This window comes from Nyctibius grandis, chromosome 2 (genome assembly GCF_013368605.1).
Source record: "Nyctibius grandis isolate bNycGra1 chromosome 2, bNycGra1.pri, whole genome shotgun sequence".
Taxonomy (NCBI): domain Eukaryota; kingdom Metazoa; phylum Chordata; class Aves; order Nyctibiiformes; family Nyctibiidae; genus Nyctibius; species Nyctibius grandis.
The window spans coordinates 109,263,407-109,276,773 of NC_090659.1; the positions used below are offsets into that span (position 1 = coordinate 109,263,407).

General features: G+C 40.3%; 1 protein-coding gene across 3 annotated transcripts in view; it reads right to left on the bottom strand.

The window, feature by feature from the left end:
• Nucleotides 1-2,142: 2,142 nt before the first annotated feature.
• The window catches only part of ELMOD1 (ELMO domain containing 1), a 46,209-nt gene continuing 34,984 nt past the window's right edge, over nt 2,143-13,367 (bottom strand). For 2 of the 3 annotated variants that reach the window (XM_068424615.1, XM_068424623.1), the window contains 6 exons: nt 12,479-12,612; nt 11,200-11,268; nt 10,968-10,991; nt 8,591-8,641; nt 6,956-7,089; nt 2,143-3,914 (listed from right to left, as the gene is read on the bottom strand). In XM_068424615.1, coding sequence (XP_068280716.1) covers nt 3,742-3,914; nt 6,956-7,089; nt 8,591-8,641; nt 10,968-10,991; nt 11,200-11,268; nt 12,479-12,612 — 585 coding nt within the window. In that variant the 3' untranslated portion in view covers nt 2,143-3,741. The remainder of the gene's footprint in view (nt 3,915-6,955; nt 7,090-8,590; nt 8,642-10,967; nt 10,992-11,199; nt 11,269-12,478; nt 12,613-13,367) is intronic. The other variant, XM_068424630.1, reaches the window with a different exon arrangement.

Here is a 13,367-nt window from a genome sequence, read left to right on the forward strand (position 1 = left end):
TTCATTAACCCAGCATCAGCACTCTATTCACACGCCTCCTGCCCCACCTAACAGCACTTATTTCAACTGGGAACATGCTGAAAATTCTCCACTTGCAGCAAAATGCATCCGCCAGCACCGCTAAGCCATCACCATCCAGCCGTGCCACGCAGGGCACACAGTACAGACCAGGCAGCGGGTACAGGTGCTTTTAAAGGTTGCTCTTCCATTAACGAGGACAATGGATTAATTCCCTTTATCCTCTACATGACAGGAAATTTTCCAGTCCAGCTTCAGCGCTGCTCCAGAAAACAGCCAGGAGATACAATTCTCCAAGACAAACTGCATAGATAACATTGGCTTTCTTTGCTTCTAAAAATAGCACACAGAAATACTGCCAGCGCCAGCATTTGAACAAGTACCTTCCACAAGAGCCAGTAAGAAGCACAGCAAAAATAATTCTCCCTTCCCCAAAGGAAGAACAAAGCTACAAGCCAAAAAGTGATGGGAAGCCGGAGGAGCACTCGCTCTCCTCCCAGCTGTACCCAAAACCCCAGGTGTGGATCCTGCTGGCGCTCACAGCGCTGGCTTCACTGATACTGGCAGAGCTCCGAGTTTGCTGAAGACAAATCAGCGCCCACCTACATTGCTGAAGGAGCCCAGGCAACAATTTGAATTCACTTAGCTGGCATAAGGAAGCGCGGTGCTACGGGACATGGCTGAATCTGTAACGCAGAGAAATACAGGTCACCCTTGTGTAATCTCACATACAGAATTAAAGAACCACAACACCAAGCGGCCCTTTTTTCTGGCTTTAAAGCAAACATTTCTGCATTTTAAATCACACACAACTTGCCAATATCAAGTTTTCATCAATGATTATATTTTCCTCTGCCTGCCCAAAGCAAGGCATATTTTCTATAGCAGCAGTACATTACCTTGGATTTTACAAAGGAAATGAGCAGCTGTGCCTTTTTACAACACCTGGGTTGCACGGCGCTGCCAATGTAAATTATTTGCCTGAGAAAAATACTTGTTAAAAAAAGAAAGGTGCCAAAGGGCTTTGCAGGCTGGGCAGGCAGCACTTGCTGCCCGTGTCATGCAGGGCCAGGGATGATGTTTTCCCGGCAGCAGGCATCTGGCCGGCTTCATGGGAGCCTCCGGGAGAGATCTCAGGTGAAGTGCAGCAACCAAAAGGCTGTGGAAAGTTTTTCAAAAGATCCAAACTAAATCACCTCTACTCTGAATTAAACCAAAATCTGCACCCTGTGGCGAGTATAAATATTGATTCTACTTTCTTGAAATGACTTTTTATACTTTTTTTTTTCCATGCTTCTTTCATTTTCTTCTCCCTAGGGGAAGCAGCATCCAGTTCCTCACAGGTCAGTTTGGAGATGTATCAGCAACAGTGTAAACTCTGATTTTTTAAAGAAAAGTTTAGGTTTACATCGTGGTAAGAGGCTGTTCCTGGGGAGGAGGGAAGGCAGTGTCAGACAGACATCCTCCTGCAGCAGCGCACAGCCCATTTGGCAGTCACCAGGAACACCCTCTGCCCCAGGTTTGACAAGGATTTTGAAAGCAAGGATGTCCCAGGCCAAAGCTGGAGCACGAGTGGGCAGGATGGTAAGAGCTATAGGCACCAGCATGCAGGGGCTCTACAGGAGGAGGAATTTCACACTTAGCTTCATTAAATCAATCTCCCTGCAAGACAGGATAAACAATCACCCAAAGCAGCTAGATTATAGTGACACAATCTGACACAGAGCCAGATGACATTTTGTAATTTTATTTGAAGTTGACACCTTGAGACAAGGCATAACAACTGAGAGGATTGCACCAGTAAGAAGGTAGCTGGGACCTTTGTGCCCCACTTCCTCCCGCAACTCCATGAACTCCAGTGCAGAGTATTAAAAATAAACCAGCGCAGCCTAACAAATTGCAGGAAGTATTTAACTCAAACACCAGGGCAGGGAAAGAAAGCGAGATGCTAAAATTTGAAACAATGAAAACTGTTACTAGAAACTTATTTTAGAAGCTTCAAGAGTGACACAAAGTCCTCCATATCTAATGATTATAAATAACCACTTTCCAAAATCAATGGTAGCAAGTTAAACATGCACAGTTTTTATTCCTTGTATTTTCATGCAAAATATGCAATAGTTAATGTTTCCAGTTCCATATTTCCAATTTCATTGGAGAAGACTAATTATTGCAACACCCATAGGGTTTTGCCAGTTAACTCCCCAATGAGTGCAAGTTTCCAGCCCAGAAGAGAAGTCCTGATCCCCATCTTACATTTTAGCAAAGAAATGAGAGGGCTTAAATCCAAGGAATTTCCCAAGAACTTTAACCACTCCCATTGCTTTATTTTTTACTTACAAAGCGACGGCCCAAGCTGTAACTAGAAAAGGTATAAAGAACCTGATCCGAGGAAGTTCAGACACTCTTCAGACTAAGGAAATACCACAAAGCTGTTACATCCCCTTTTGCCTGATCCATTAAAGTAAAACAGCTTTCATCTGTATTACTGCATATCTCAAAAATAAAACCCAAAGTGCTTCAGCTTAGAATGACATATAATTTATTCATATAATTCACAAGTAGTTGGACACTACTCAATTTACTCTCCATATGCAAGTGATTTACACAAACATATAAGACTAAAATTGATTGCTTAGAAGGTAAAAAATACCATGGGTATGAAATGCCATGGCAGATTCAATATACTACACAGTCTTAGTGTCAGACACTTTTCCTCATTTGTGTTTTTAGAAAAACGGCAGTTTGCCATTTTCAATTCCTTTTATAAGTAGTGTGGGAAACAGGTGGTTTTTCCTCTAAACCTTCTAATCAATTATTTCTCCCAGTTCTTAGAAACCAAATTGACAACAAAAGCAACATTTTCAGTAATTTAAAAAAAAAAATATATAGATTTTTACTCCCCTGAATTCACCAAGTACAATGTGACCAAATCATGTTGCCTTCCAAAATGCGACACAAAGTATTAACCCCTGTATATTCAAAGGAATGTGCAGGAATTTAGACCATGCTTCAGCATGGTGGTGGTGGTGACAACAGCCTGATGATAGAATTTTTGGCCCCTACCAGTATCCAGTAGTTGTGAGTGTGTTTGCAGTTCACTGTGAATATATTAGCATCCTCAGACCATTTAGTATTCATGCAGCTGTGGAAACTGATTGTAATTCTGCATAAACTCTTCTCACTGAAACTTGTATCTTATAAGCCTCATTAATTCTGCATTAAGCATATATGGCTGCATGGAGAAAATTGGGCTTGAATGTGTTTGTCTGCATTAGATTAAATCACACACATTATCTTCTAGATGAGGTCCAAACATGTATTTCACTTGAAATGCCAGTAGTTATCTTAAAACATACCAAGAAGTTAAAAAGCTTTCACAATACAAGATCCAGCTACTTATTCCACATATACAAAAACACAGCTAGAGAAATACAATTCAATTGTTGATGCTGAATTTATGAGGAAAGTCTAAAAAAAATAGAAAAACTCTGATAGCTGGACATCAATTCGGAATGTAACACTGCATAATGCCGCAATATGAGCATCCATTTAAAATGAGAAATCCCCACCAAGAGAAGCGTAAGGGGATCTAGTATGTGTGACAAAAATAGATGAATACTGCACCAAAAACATGCATACAATTGCCATGATCATTCAGTATGCTAGTGATGGTCTAACACAGGAGTGAGATGGTGTTTCCAAATAAAATTGAGGGAGTAACTACATATTGGTTAAACTTTCTGATGCAGCAAAATGAGGGCACAGAGCCATCTCGGGGTTCTGGAGCTGTTTCAAGATTCGCTTGTGAAATTTCTCTCTGACACGATTGAACTCCATTATGTCCAGTGGGTCCTCTTCAATCCAGAATTTGTGGAATTCATGCATTAAGTAGCCTACAAAATAACAAAAAAAGGAGATGTAGAAGAGAAATACAGTATGTAAAGATCGCATACAAAAATAGAAAGAAACCTGCAATTAACTATTATGATTTACACAGAGAAACCTGGTCACCGAGGTCTGACACCTCACAATACTATGCAGGGACAGGACCAAAACCTTTTTGGACAAACCCAAAGTTTGATGTATATTATACATTGGCAGATCTCACAATAAATGCAAGAAGTCACTAGTTGTCTTGACATATGGATACATTAACTAAAACACTGAACTAATAAGTGTAAGAGCAGGGGAAGATGCTGCTGACGCTGCTCCACCAGTTTTTGTTTATCTCCAAGTTCTGCCTCACAGATACTTCCTCATGGCACTATTGTTTACTCTTCACTAAAAAAGAGCATACTTATAGGTAACTTAACAGTTACCATGATGCCTTTCTGTATTATGCACAACTTCACCCTGTGTGTGCCTGACCTTGCTGGAAATGTTGTTTAACACTTATACTTATGATCCTGAAAAGATGAATGATAATGTGATATACAGAACCACTAGCTTTGGTAAGATATCCCTGTTTTAGGCAGTAACTTGATTCCAAATTGGGTTTAATATACAGGCTCTGATTAAGGCCTTTATCCTCTCAGTTCTGTGCCATCCTTGGACTCGAAGAGTTTCACTGACAGGAAAAACATTACATCCAACACTAGGACTTCAATAAACGGGACCCAACCTCTTGATCCCAACTTCCACAGCAGATGAACCACTGAGGAAGTATAAGCTTTCAACCCAACACAGAAAGACGTGCAGGTAAGTTATCAGTATTCCAGAAAGCGAGGATGCTTGTTGTAAAAGAGACTTAATTGCTTTTATCCACTTATTTCTGTTGTACAACAATTACAACACACATGCTTCTAACTTAAATTTCAAGGTATATTTGCATAGTCATATTTTTTCCCCCATCATCAATTTGAGAAACTTAATTCAAAAGGTATGTTAAGCAGCCACAGGCTGTTTCATTCCAAGAGATGTTACTTTCAAAGAAAAGCTCAGTAAAACACCTTTTAAAAAAAAAAATCACTACATAAAATGTAAAACAGTTAGATCTTCACCCTCCAAAATCCAGGAGATTTCCAAGAGGTACCATCTGTATTTCTGCAGTTACCATGTTGAGTGCGTTACTGAGCAATGCAGTTTCATGCATTGCTTTTACAGTCAGAGAAGGCAACAGAGCCCAAGAGAAGTGGGCCAAATGCAATTCTCAGCTTCACGTGCATCCCCGTGGCCTGAGGGAGAAGAAGGGTGCAGATGAGGCTACGTGGTGGATCAGCATTTAGGACGTCCATGCAGTACAACCACTGTGCTCCTCTACCAGCAAGGCTGCCAGATGGGCAATGTAATTTTGACTTTCCATTTCAGTCAGGCAGCCTGTAGGCATTTAATGCAGCCTAATGGTGTCTGGGTTTGAAGTAAATTTGAAGGAAACCTAGGATGACTGAGGCAGGGAGAGCAGAGAAACTGCAAGAGCATAAGAGCAAGGATTTGTCAGACTCCAACAGAATCTCTGGATGAATCATCCTTGCTCCAGGAAAGTTTTTCTCTTGATGCTTTCTCTACAATAAAGTCCATTAGATAACCTCAAGTTTTTCCTAGGATGGCAGGCAGAGTGTTGCAGGAACATCCACCACCTTTACTGGCCCATTACTACACCAGAGACCCATACAAGTTTTATCCCACTTCATAAGTCGTACCTGCACAGGCTGTAGAGGGAAGAGCTGTCAAAATCAGCTCTCCCTCTAGTGTTGTCATGATGGACTGGTCATGCTGGTCAGTAGAACAGTCCCTCCTGCAGCCAAGACTTTGGCAATGACAAGAAGATATTGTAAAGGTACTGAAACATCTCTCTTTCCCCCTCGACCCCCCAGATTCAGTGGTGGGGGATTTTAGACATGACAAGAAACCAGAACCAAGAACAAGATATGAAGATATGGGAGCCAAACAAATCATACTAGACACATCTGTTCACAGGCCATGGGCACATCAGGAATTTGTCAAAAAGACAGAGTAAACCATCCAATGAAAAGATGACATGAAGATGCATAAGTGGATAAAAAAAGACAGATAAGTATCTACGTAATTATCAAGCCAACCACCACCAAAGACAAGAGCCTAGCAGCTAAGCTGCCTGGAGTTCCTACCAGCCAGTCTATCTAGGGCAGCAACCCAGAAACCACCACAAAAGGGAGAGCCCTGCTACAACATATCATCTGCCTACATGGGATTTTGGGTGAATGAGTTTTATTAAACAGCATCCTTGTTCTGAAAAGCCTATACTATTCAGTGAAAGAGACGCACAGGACACTAATATTTGCCATTTATCCAGTTAAGCAATAAGAAAAACAATAAAACTGTTACTTAAATAGACAAACAAAAAAGAACAAACCCTTCGCAATTCTCGTAAATGTGGAAAAGAGTGCAGCCTGGCTTCTTGTTATCAGTTGATTGACTATACGTTGAAAAATATTAGATGTTTTGCTCCCACTGTGCAAGGATGGACAGCAGGTCTGTGCTGTAGAAGGGATGTGTAAATACAGGGGAAAGGGCTAGGAAAGCATTATTTTGAGGGGGGACAACTCTACTGAAGGGTGGAGGGTAATGCTTGAACATAGATGCAGATATCTTAAGACAGTTTGATTTATGGGAAAGCAATCTCCATAAACTCTTTAAAGGACCTTTAGTTTCTTATTGTTATTTAAAACCAGTCTAAGAAGATAGGAAGATCACTTGTTCAGGCCCTTGAAGATTTTTTGTTTGTGTTTTTGTTTGTTTTGTTTGTTTTACCCCTTGGTTTGGTAGTGGCATCCATCACAACTAAGAACTGAATCCAATTCAGTATCCTAAAGACAGGAGAGCAAGACTAGCATGATAGTGTCTGTGCTGTGTCAGCAGGAGATGATTTTTTTTTTTTTTTATAAGTCTGAGTAGTACAAAAGCGTTAGGAGGAGTACAAAATATGTAGTGCCTTCCCCGCCCCGCCACCACTTACAGAATGTCTGCTGAAAGTGAGTTAGTGTTGGTGCTTCTGGAGCAACATTGTAGAAATGCGTCTTCAGAGCTCCACTCACGAGCAGGTTGTATGCGAGGTCTGTTATGTTAATGCCCACAATAGCAAAAGAATAGCTGTAAGAAAAAGAAGCAGCATTTGTGGAGTTTGTCATCTTTCAGCATGTTGTAAGAAACACTGATGACACTAACACTGCAGATTGTGTGCCAGTGAGGTGTATTAATTCTCTCCTTCGTGTGCTTCCAAGGTGGGGTGGTGGAAAACAAGAAAAACGTTTATCCTGCCTGCTTTGTACACTCTAATGGCAGTGCTTCCCTCGTGAAACATATGGTCACAGTGAAAACAGGAGTTTCATCACTGTGCCAGCATTTTTCAGTGGAGCAGCACAGATTCATTCCTACAGAATAAGAACAAGCCCAGGCATCCCTGTGCTCCTGCACTCACCTCTGACACAGGGCAAGCACTCCACAGAGCGGCTGTGTCTGCAGGGTGACCCATCATTTGCTATTTTAACCCATCTGCCCAACTGGAATTCATTACCCACAGTTAGGAACATCAGGTTTCAACAATCAGTCCTATAAAGATATTCATATGGCTAAAAAGCCTGTGAAAAAGATGCAGCTGAGTCACCTCCGATTTCTTTCTAACAGAACTAGATACATAGGCCAGAAAACAGGCAAGAATCTAAATCAGAGCGTGCTGGAAACAGAAACAAGAAAAATCAGACTAATGAAGCTAAACCCTGTCATGTTAAAGAGATATCAACAAGGGAAGTATATTTAGGCACAACAGAAGTCAGAAATTGGAAGTTATTTCTTAATTTGTGAGCCTGTTGCATAAAGAGCTTGATATTTCTGGCAGTGACTGTTTCCCAAGAAAACATGATGTCCCACACGGACATTTAGCGATAAAAGCAAGCTTGTTTAGTTATTCAGTGATTTTTTTTTCCTCCTCTAAACACAGCTGTCTTCTGTAGATTATCCTAGGTATTTTTTCAATTATCTCTATCAAGCAAACTGAAATACCTTTTTTTTTTCCCTTTGACATATTTCAGGAGGAAAAAAAAAAAAAAAATCCAGAAGTGAACTGCAACATGAGGCCTAATGGCAAGTTTCACAGAAAAAATGAAATAAGGGCATTAAAATGTTGTATTACAGATTTTCAGATACACTCATAAGGAACATCCAGTTCCATACTCATTAATGATCAGCTATACCAAACCCACTGCTTAAGAAAAACAAACCTCACTACTATTTCTTTCCTATTATACTTTCCTGAAAGCAGATCAGAACCTGTCTCTGACAATAAAAAGTGAAACTTGATCACATTATGTCTTAAGAAGAATTAAACTGGTATTAATCACTGCACTATTCATAGCACAGAAAGAAAGCTTCTCCTTCCTACAGCATTTTGGGGTTATTTTTCCTAAATCTTACTTCAAACTGTTTTTCCTGTGATCTTTGACCAAAATCAAGGTCTGGTTAAGACAATACATGTTAGAATGTATACTGAAATTTCCTTTAAAAAGTGACCAGGAAACACCTTTTTCCCCTCAAATATACAGCATCATTGTTAACTGTTGTGTTTGTGGCAGCTTTAAAAAGATTTTTAACTTACCCGATTGCCTTATCAAACTTTTTCTTCTCCCATTCGGCTTTGCTGAATTGGCTGGAGGGGGGGTGGAAAAAGAAAAAATCCAGATATTGCCATGCATTGCTAATTGACAAATATTTTCTTTCAATTTCTTTGATATTATAACATTCGCAGACAGTCGCCCATTTCAAGTCTTTTTATACCATTGCTGATAAATTTGTCTCATCGTTACAAAGTATGTGCCTACATCAATGCTCTCAGTAAAAGCCAGTTATTTTCTACACTGACCACGAGGATGATCTACCTCAGTTAAGTCTAAGCTACACAAAAAGTTGAAAATGTCACATTTCTTTTAACTAATCAAAGATTATTTTAGCCTTTTGTGTTCTTGAAGATCTACGTGACACTCATCACTGGAGGCATGATTCACCTGAGGAGGCAAACATGAAAAATAATCCTCTGCTAGACAGTTTTTATGTCCAGCCAAACTGGAAACCACACAACAGCCAAAACTAAGGAACAGTATTTCCTGTTTTTTGGTACAATAATGCAGAGGTTTTTCAAGGACACAGGGGGTCCCTCCCTTAAAACAGAATTACTCAGGGAACTGTTTATTTCTAGATTAAATTTCTGTTTCATTTAAAAGAGCTGCCTGATGCAACCAGTCAGCCGACATCCCACTAACCAGGCTTTAACTGTACCTACTCGAATGGAGCAAGTTTAGCAGAAATCACTGCCTGCATTTATCAGTGGCTAAAAGCATGCAGGGAAACTCCCCTATCCAGTGGGCTGTGAGAGTTTTGCCTTAGTAAGGCAAATCAGAGCTTGCAGGGTTTAGATCCCAAATTACAGGGTGAAAGGGTCTTTCTTGGACTATACTCGAATTACAATAAGTACATATTACGCTAAAGACAATCCCCTGAACTTCACATAAATATGGTATTTAAAAATTGTTGCCATTAAGTATTAAAGATGCTAATAAGTTCATACCCATCCTGACCCAGCTGTTACCAGGTGGCACATATAAGCACAAAACTTCTCTTAAATGGCTTTCATTCTCTAAAATCTTAGCCATCTTTGTAGGGTGTGGCATAACATCAGTTAAAAGACCTCAAGCAAATGTTGAATATTAAAGGTGGCATATATAGGATGTTGACAAGCAATACAGTTCAGAGATAGAAACTACACTGATCACGATCACATCAGAAACCAGCACGGCTGTTTTGGCACAGCAGCCACACCAGAAGAACACCACAAGCACCACCAGCAGCATCTATCTTCTACCAAACACTCTTTCAAAGGATAGAAATTGCACATGCTCACACAGCACTCCAAGACAGTCCTTGGTAATCAAACATGTAAATGAAGAACACTAACGGGATTCCCTGCTTCACAGCCCCAGCACTGAACACTCAGCATCTGGGTAGTATAGTTCTGTTTCCCCTGTAAGAGTTCAGTTAAACGAAAACCTTGGCCGTTTTCTATAACACTGCTTAAGCATCGTGATGGCCCCTGTTCATCAGCCTACGTTAATAAAAATCATCCGTGGGCAACGCAATACATAAAGGCAAGACTGGAATTGTGGGGGATGCTCGTAGGAAGAGAGTGAATGCCAATATATAAAAGAAACCCCAGATAAACTAAATTTGAGGGCTGACTCTCAGGCTCAAAGTCTGTGGTTTACATCCCCCCCCAACCCTGCAAGTACTTTTTGGCACATAATTACCATTGGGAACTCAGCCATAAAATACTGAAGAGATCAAAAGCTTCACAGGATTCAGATGTGGACCTGCTATATAAATATCTAGCACTACTGGCAAAAGAAAAATGTCATTTGGGGCAACTGATTACTATGTAACTGGCTACGAGGCATTTCTGCCCCCCTTCAGCAATTATGGAATAAATCTCGTATTCACAAACTGTTCACAACACAGAATTTTTGCCACTTGAAGGTACCTCATCTCAACACTCAGGACATTGGACTAGCCAGATTAGACTCGCCATTAGTGAAGGCAACCAGAATACGTGATTATGAATCAAGTGGCTCTTCAACTGTGCTAACAAACCCTTGGCCTAGGCTACTTTTGATTATCAAGTCAGTCACAGCTGCTGTGACCATAGTGGTACGGCTTAGACTACAGGTAAAAGTCACCCAAAATTTGTTAGTGGTACTAAATAGGTCTAAAATATAGTGCTTTAGCTACATAAGTGAGGTTGATTTCATTCTTTATATATAAGCATGCTCGTATGTACCCAATGTTGCACCATCAGCTACATTTGGTTTAACTTTAGAGAAAAGAATATGGATCTCCTGGTGTTGCAACATGCCAAATTGTAGTATAGTTTGATCTTTATTTACATGTAGGGTCTCATAAAACTAAGAGAAAAGAAAAAAAAATACCTTAGTTCCTTCTTAGTGACTTCCCTTCATTATGAAAAGACAAAAAGAAAAGTAAATAAAAATACGAAATCACTTGAAATTAGAAGTTAAGTGAAAACATTTAACACTAAGTTTAACTATTTCTAAGATTCAGTATACAAGTTTGTATGTGCCAATACCCAAGCATACGCCCAGCAGAAAGCAAAAAACCAGCCCCCTCCCCAAGACAGTACACTCCTCTCTCAAGCATTACCTGTATTTAGGCTGAAGAGAATCAGAGAGAACTTGCTGAGCTATCTCAGTGTCCCATTCGGCAAAATACCTGCAGATATATATGTTTAGAGTTAATTGTTAAAGAAACACAACAGAAGAAGCACCTGAAGCCACACTAAGCTGTCCATACACACCCTTTTAAAGGTCACTACATGCGTTACGTGGCATGAGTAGCATTTAACTTGTTAAATTCATTAAACTACCACTAGGGTGCCCCAAATGAAAGATAAAAGCAGCCTCAAATTACAAGTGCAATCCTATAAGCGGTTAGTTAACGTACATTACCAGAGTCCCCTTTCTACCCACCCTACAGAAAATCAGTTGCCTATTACTAGAGCATGTTGGCTGCTGAGCTCAAGAGAAAGCACTTCAGGCTTCTTGATCTGGCAGATTCATTAAGCAAGATAAGAGTCATCACAGGAGACTAAGAAATGAAACACATTGTAGAGATTCATCTCCAATGGAAGTTCAAAGCCAGAGTCAAGAGTCCAGATCCTCAACTGAGCTTTGCTAGAGAACAACATACAGGTGGTAGATGATTTATGTCCTTCCATCTGTAAAAGCAGAAAATATTTATTTTTGCCCTCATAGGGAGAGGTTATTTTTATCAAATGTTTCTAAGTTACGTAACTACTTGCAGTAGATACAAGGGCTGGAGGAAATAACAGGCATCGATCAGTTCCCAAATTACCAACCACATATATGGTACCAACTCCTGCTGTGCGTGAGGCGGAGGGAACAGTGATGTAAACTCACTGCTTAATTTCGGGTATTGACAGAAATGGAATAAGTAGTCCAACTACAGAAGTCTGCCATCTGTGGCTGCATTTCAAGTGTTTTGCCTAAGAATTCAGCGTGAAATTCCCAAACAAGAAAGCTGAGCAGTAACATAACCCTTCCACCTACCCACTTCCAGGGCATTTTGTTTAAGGAGATCTATATATTGGTGCAAATATACTTTACAGCACTCTCTTCCCACAAGAAGCTAACTTACTGTGTCACAGCAAAACTAAAAAAAAAAAAGGGCTTAGCAAGTGATATTAATGAGCTGAATTAGGAATACTGAAAGAAAGGAGATCCCCTTCGAAAAGATAAACCCTCCAAAAACTGGGCTAGCAAATAAATTCTTTCAGGTTTTTTATATGAAGTCCCTAACACTTTTACAGGTTATTTCCACAGACTTGCTAAAAATCTGCAAGTAATGCTGCTTTTCATGACTTCAGACACACATAAACCCATCTACAGAGGAACATACTTACACCAAGTTATATAAGCCCAGAAGACCCATCCCTCTAAAGTCTGTTTTAGGATCGTCACCTTGGAAACCAATTTCACACCACTGCTTCGAAATTCGAGCTTTCAGTGGCGAATTGGACTTCAAGCATTTCCACAACTAGAAAGATTACAGGTAAAACATAATTAAACTTCCACACATTAGTATGGCTTTTTCTTCTTTTTAAACCAAGCTAAATTCTGATGTAACATCACTGCATTGCTATCCCAGCAAGCCAAACATGAAATCAAGTCAAATTCCTGGGGGTGAAGAGGGTGGGGAGGAAATCCTAAACCACTCTTAAGTATTGCAGACGGTTTCAGCCCTACAAGGCCCATCTGACCTTATCGACAGCTGCTGTAACGTCTTGCACAAGGACTTGTTTTATTCACGCTTTGTGTGACAAACTAGCATCTGCCTCCATAAGCACAGAGACAGGAACGGGCTGGAATTTGGTTGTAAATCATTGACAGAGCAGCAGGCAATCAGCCCTCAGGTCCCTGAGGCTCTGCAGCAATCTTTTCTCCGGCATCTTTTGCAAGTCTCTGGAAGGGTTATAAATCAAGAGTGCTGACTTGGCTACCACAGTGCTGAAAAGGATGGTGGAGAATAGAAAAAAACCCATCCATACAAGAATAGCATGTGCCACCTTCATATTTAACTAAGGGGTGAATCATTCATTGATCTCACATAGCATAAGGACAAAGTGATTTAACAAGCCAGATCCTCAGCTGGAACAAATCCACTCAGCTGCACTGGTCCAGTGATTTTCATGCCTAAATATCATGTTGCTAGGCACATAAAAGCAGCCTAAATTGACATGTCTGACAAATACACACCTTTCCACACACCTCATGTGCCATATCACAAATTCA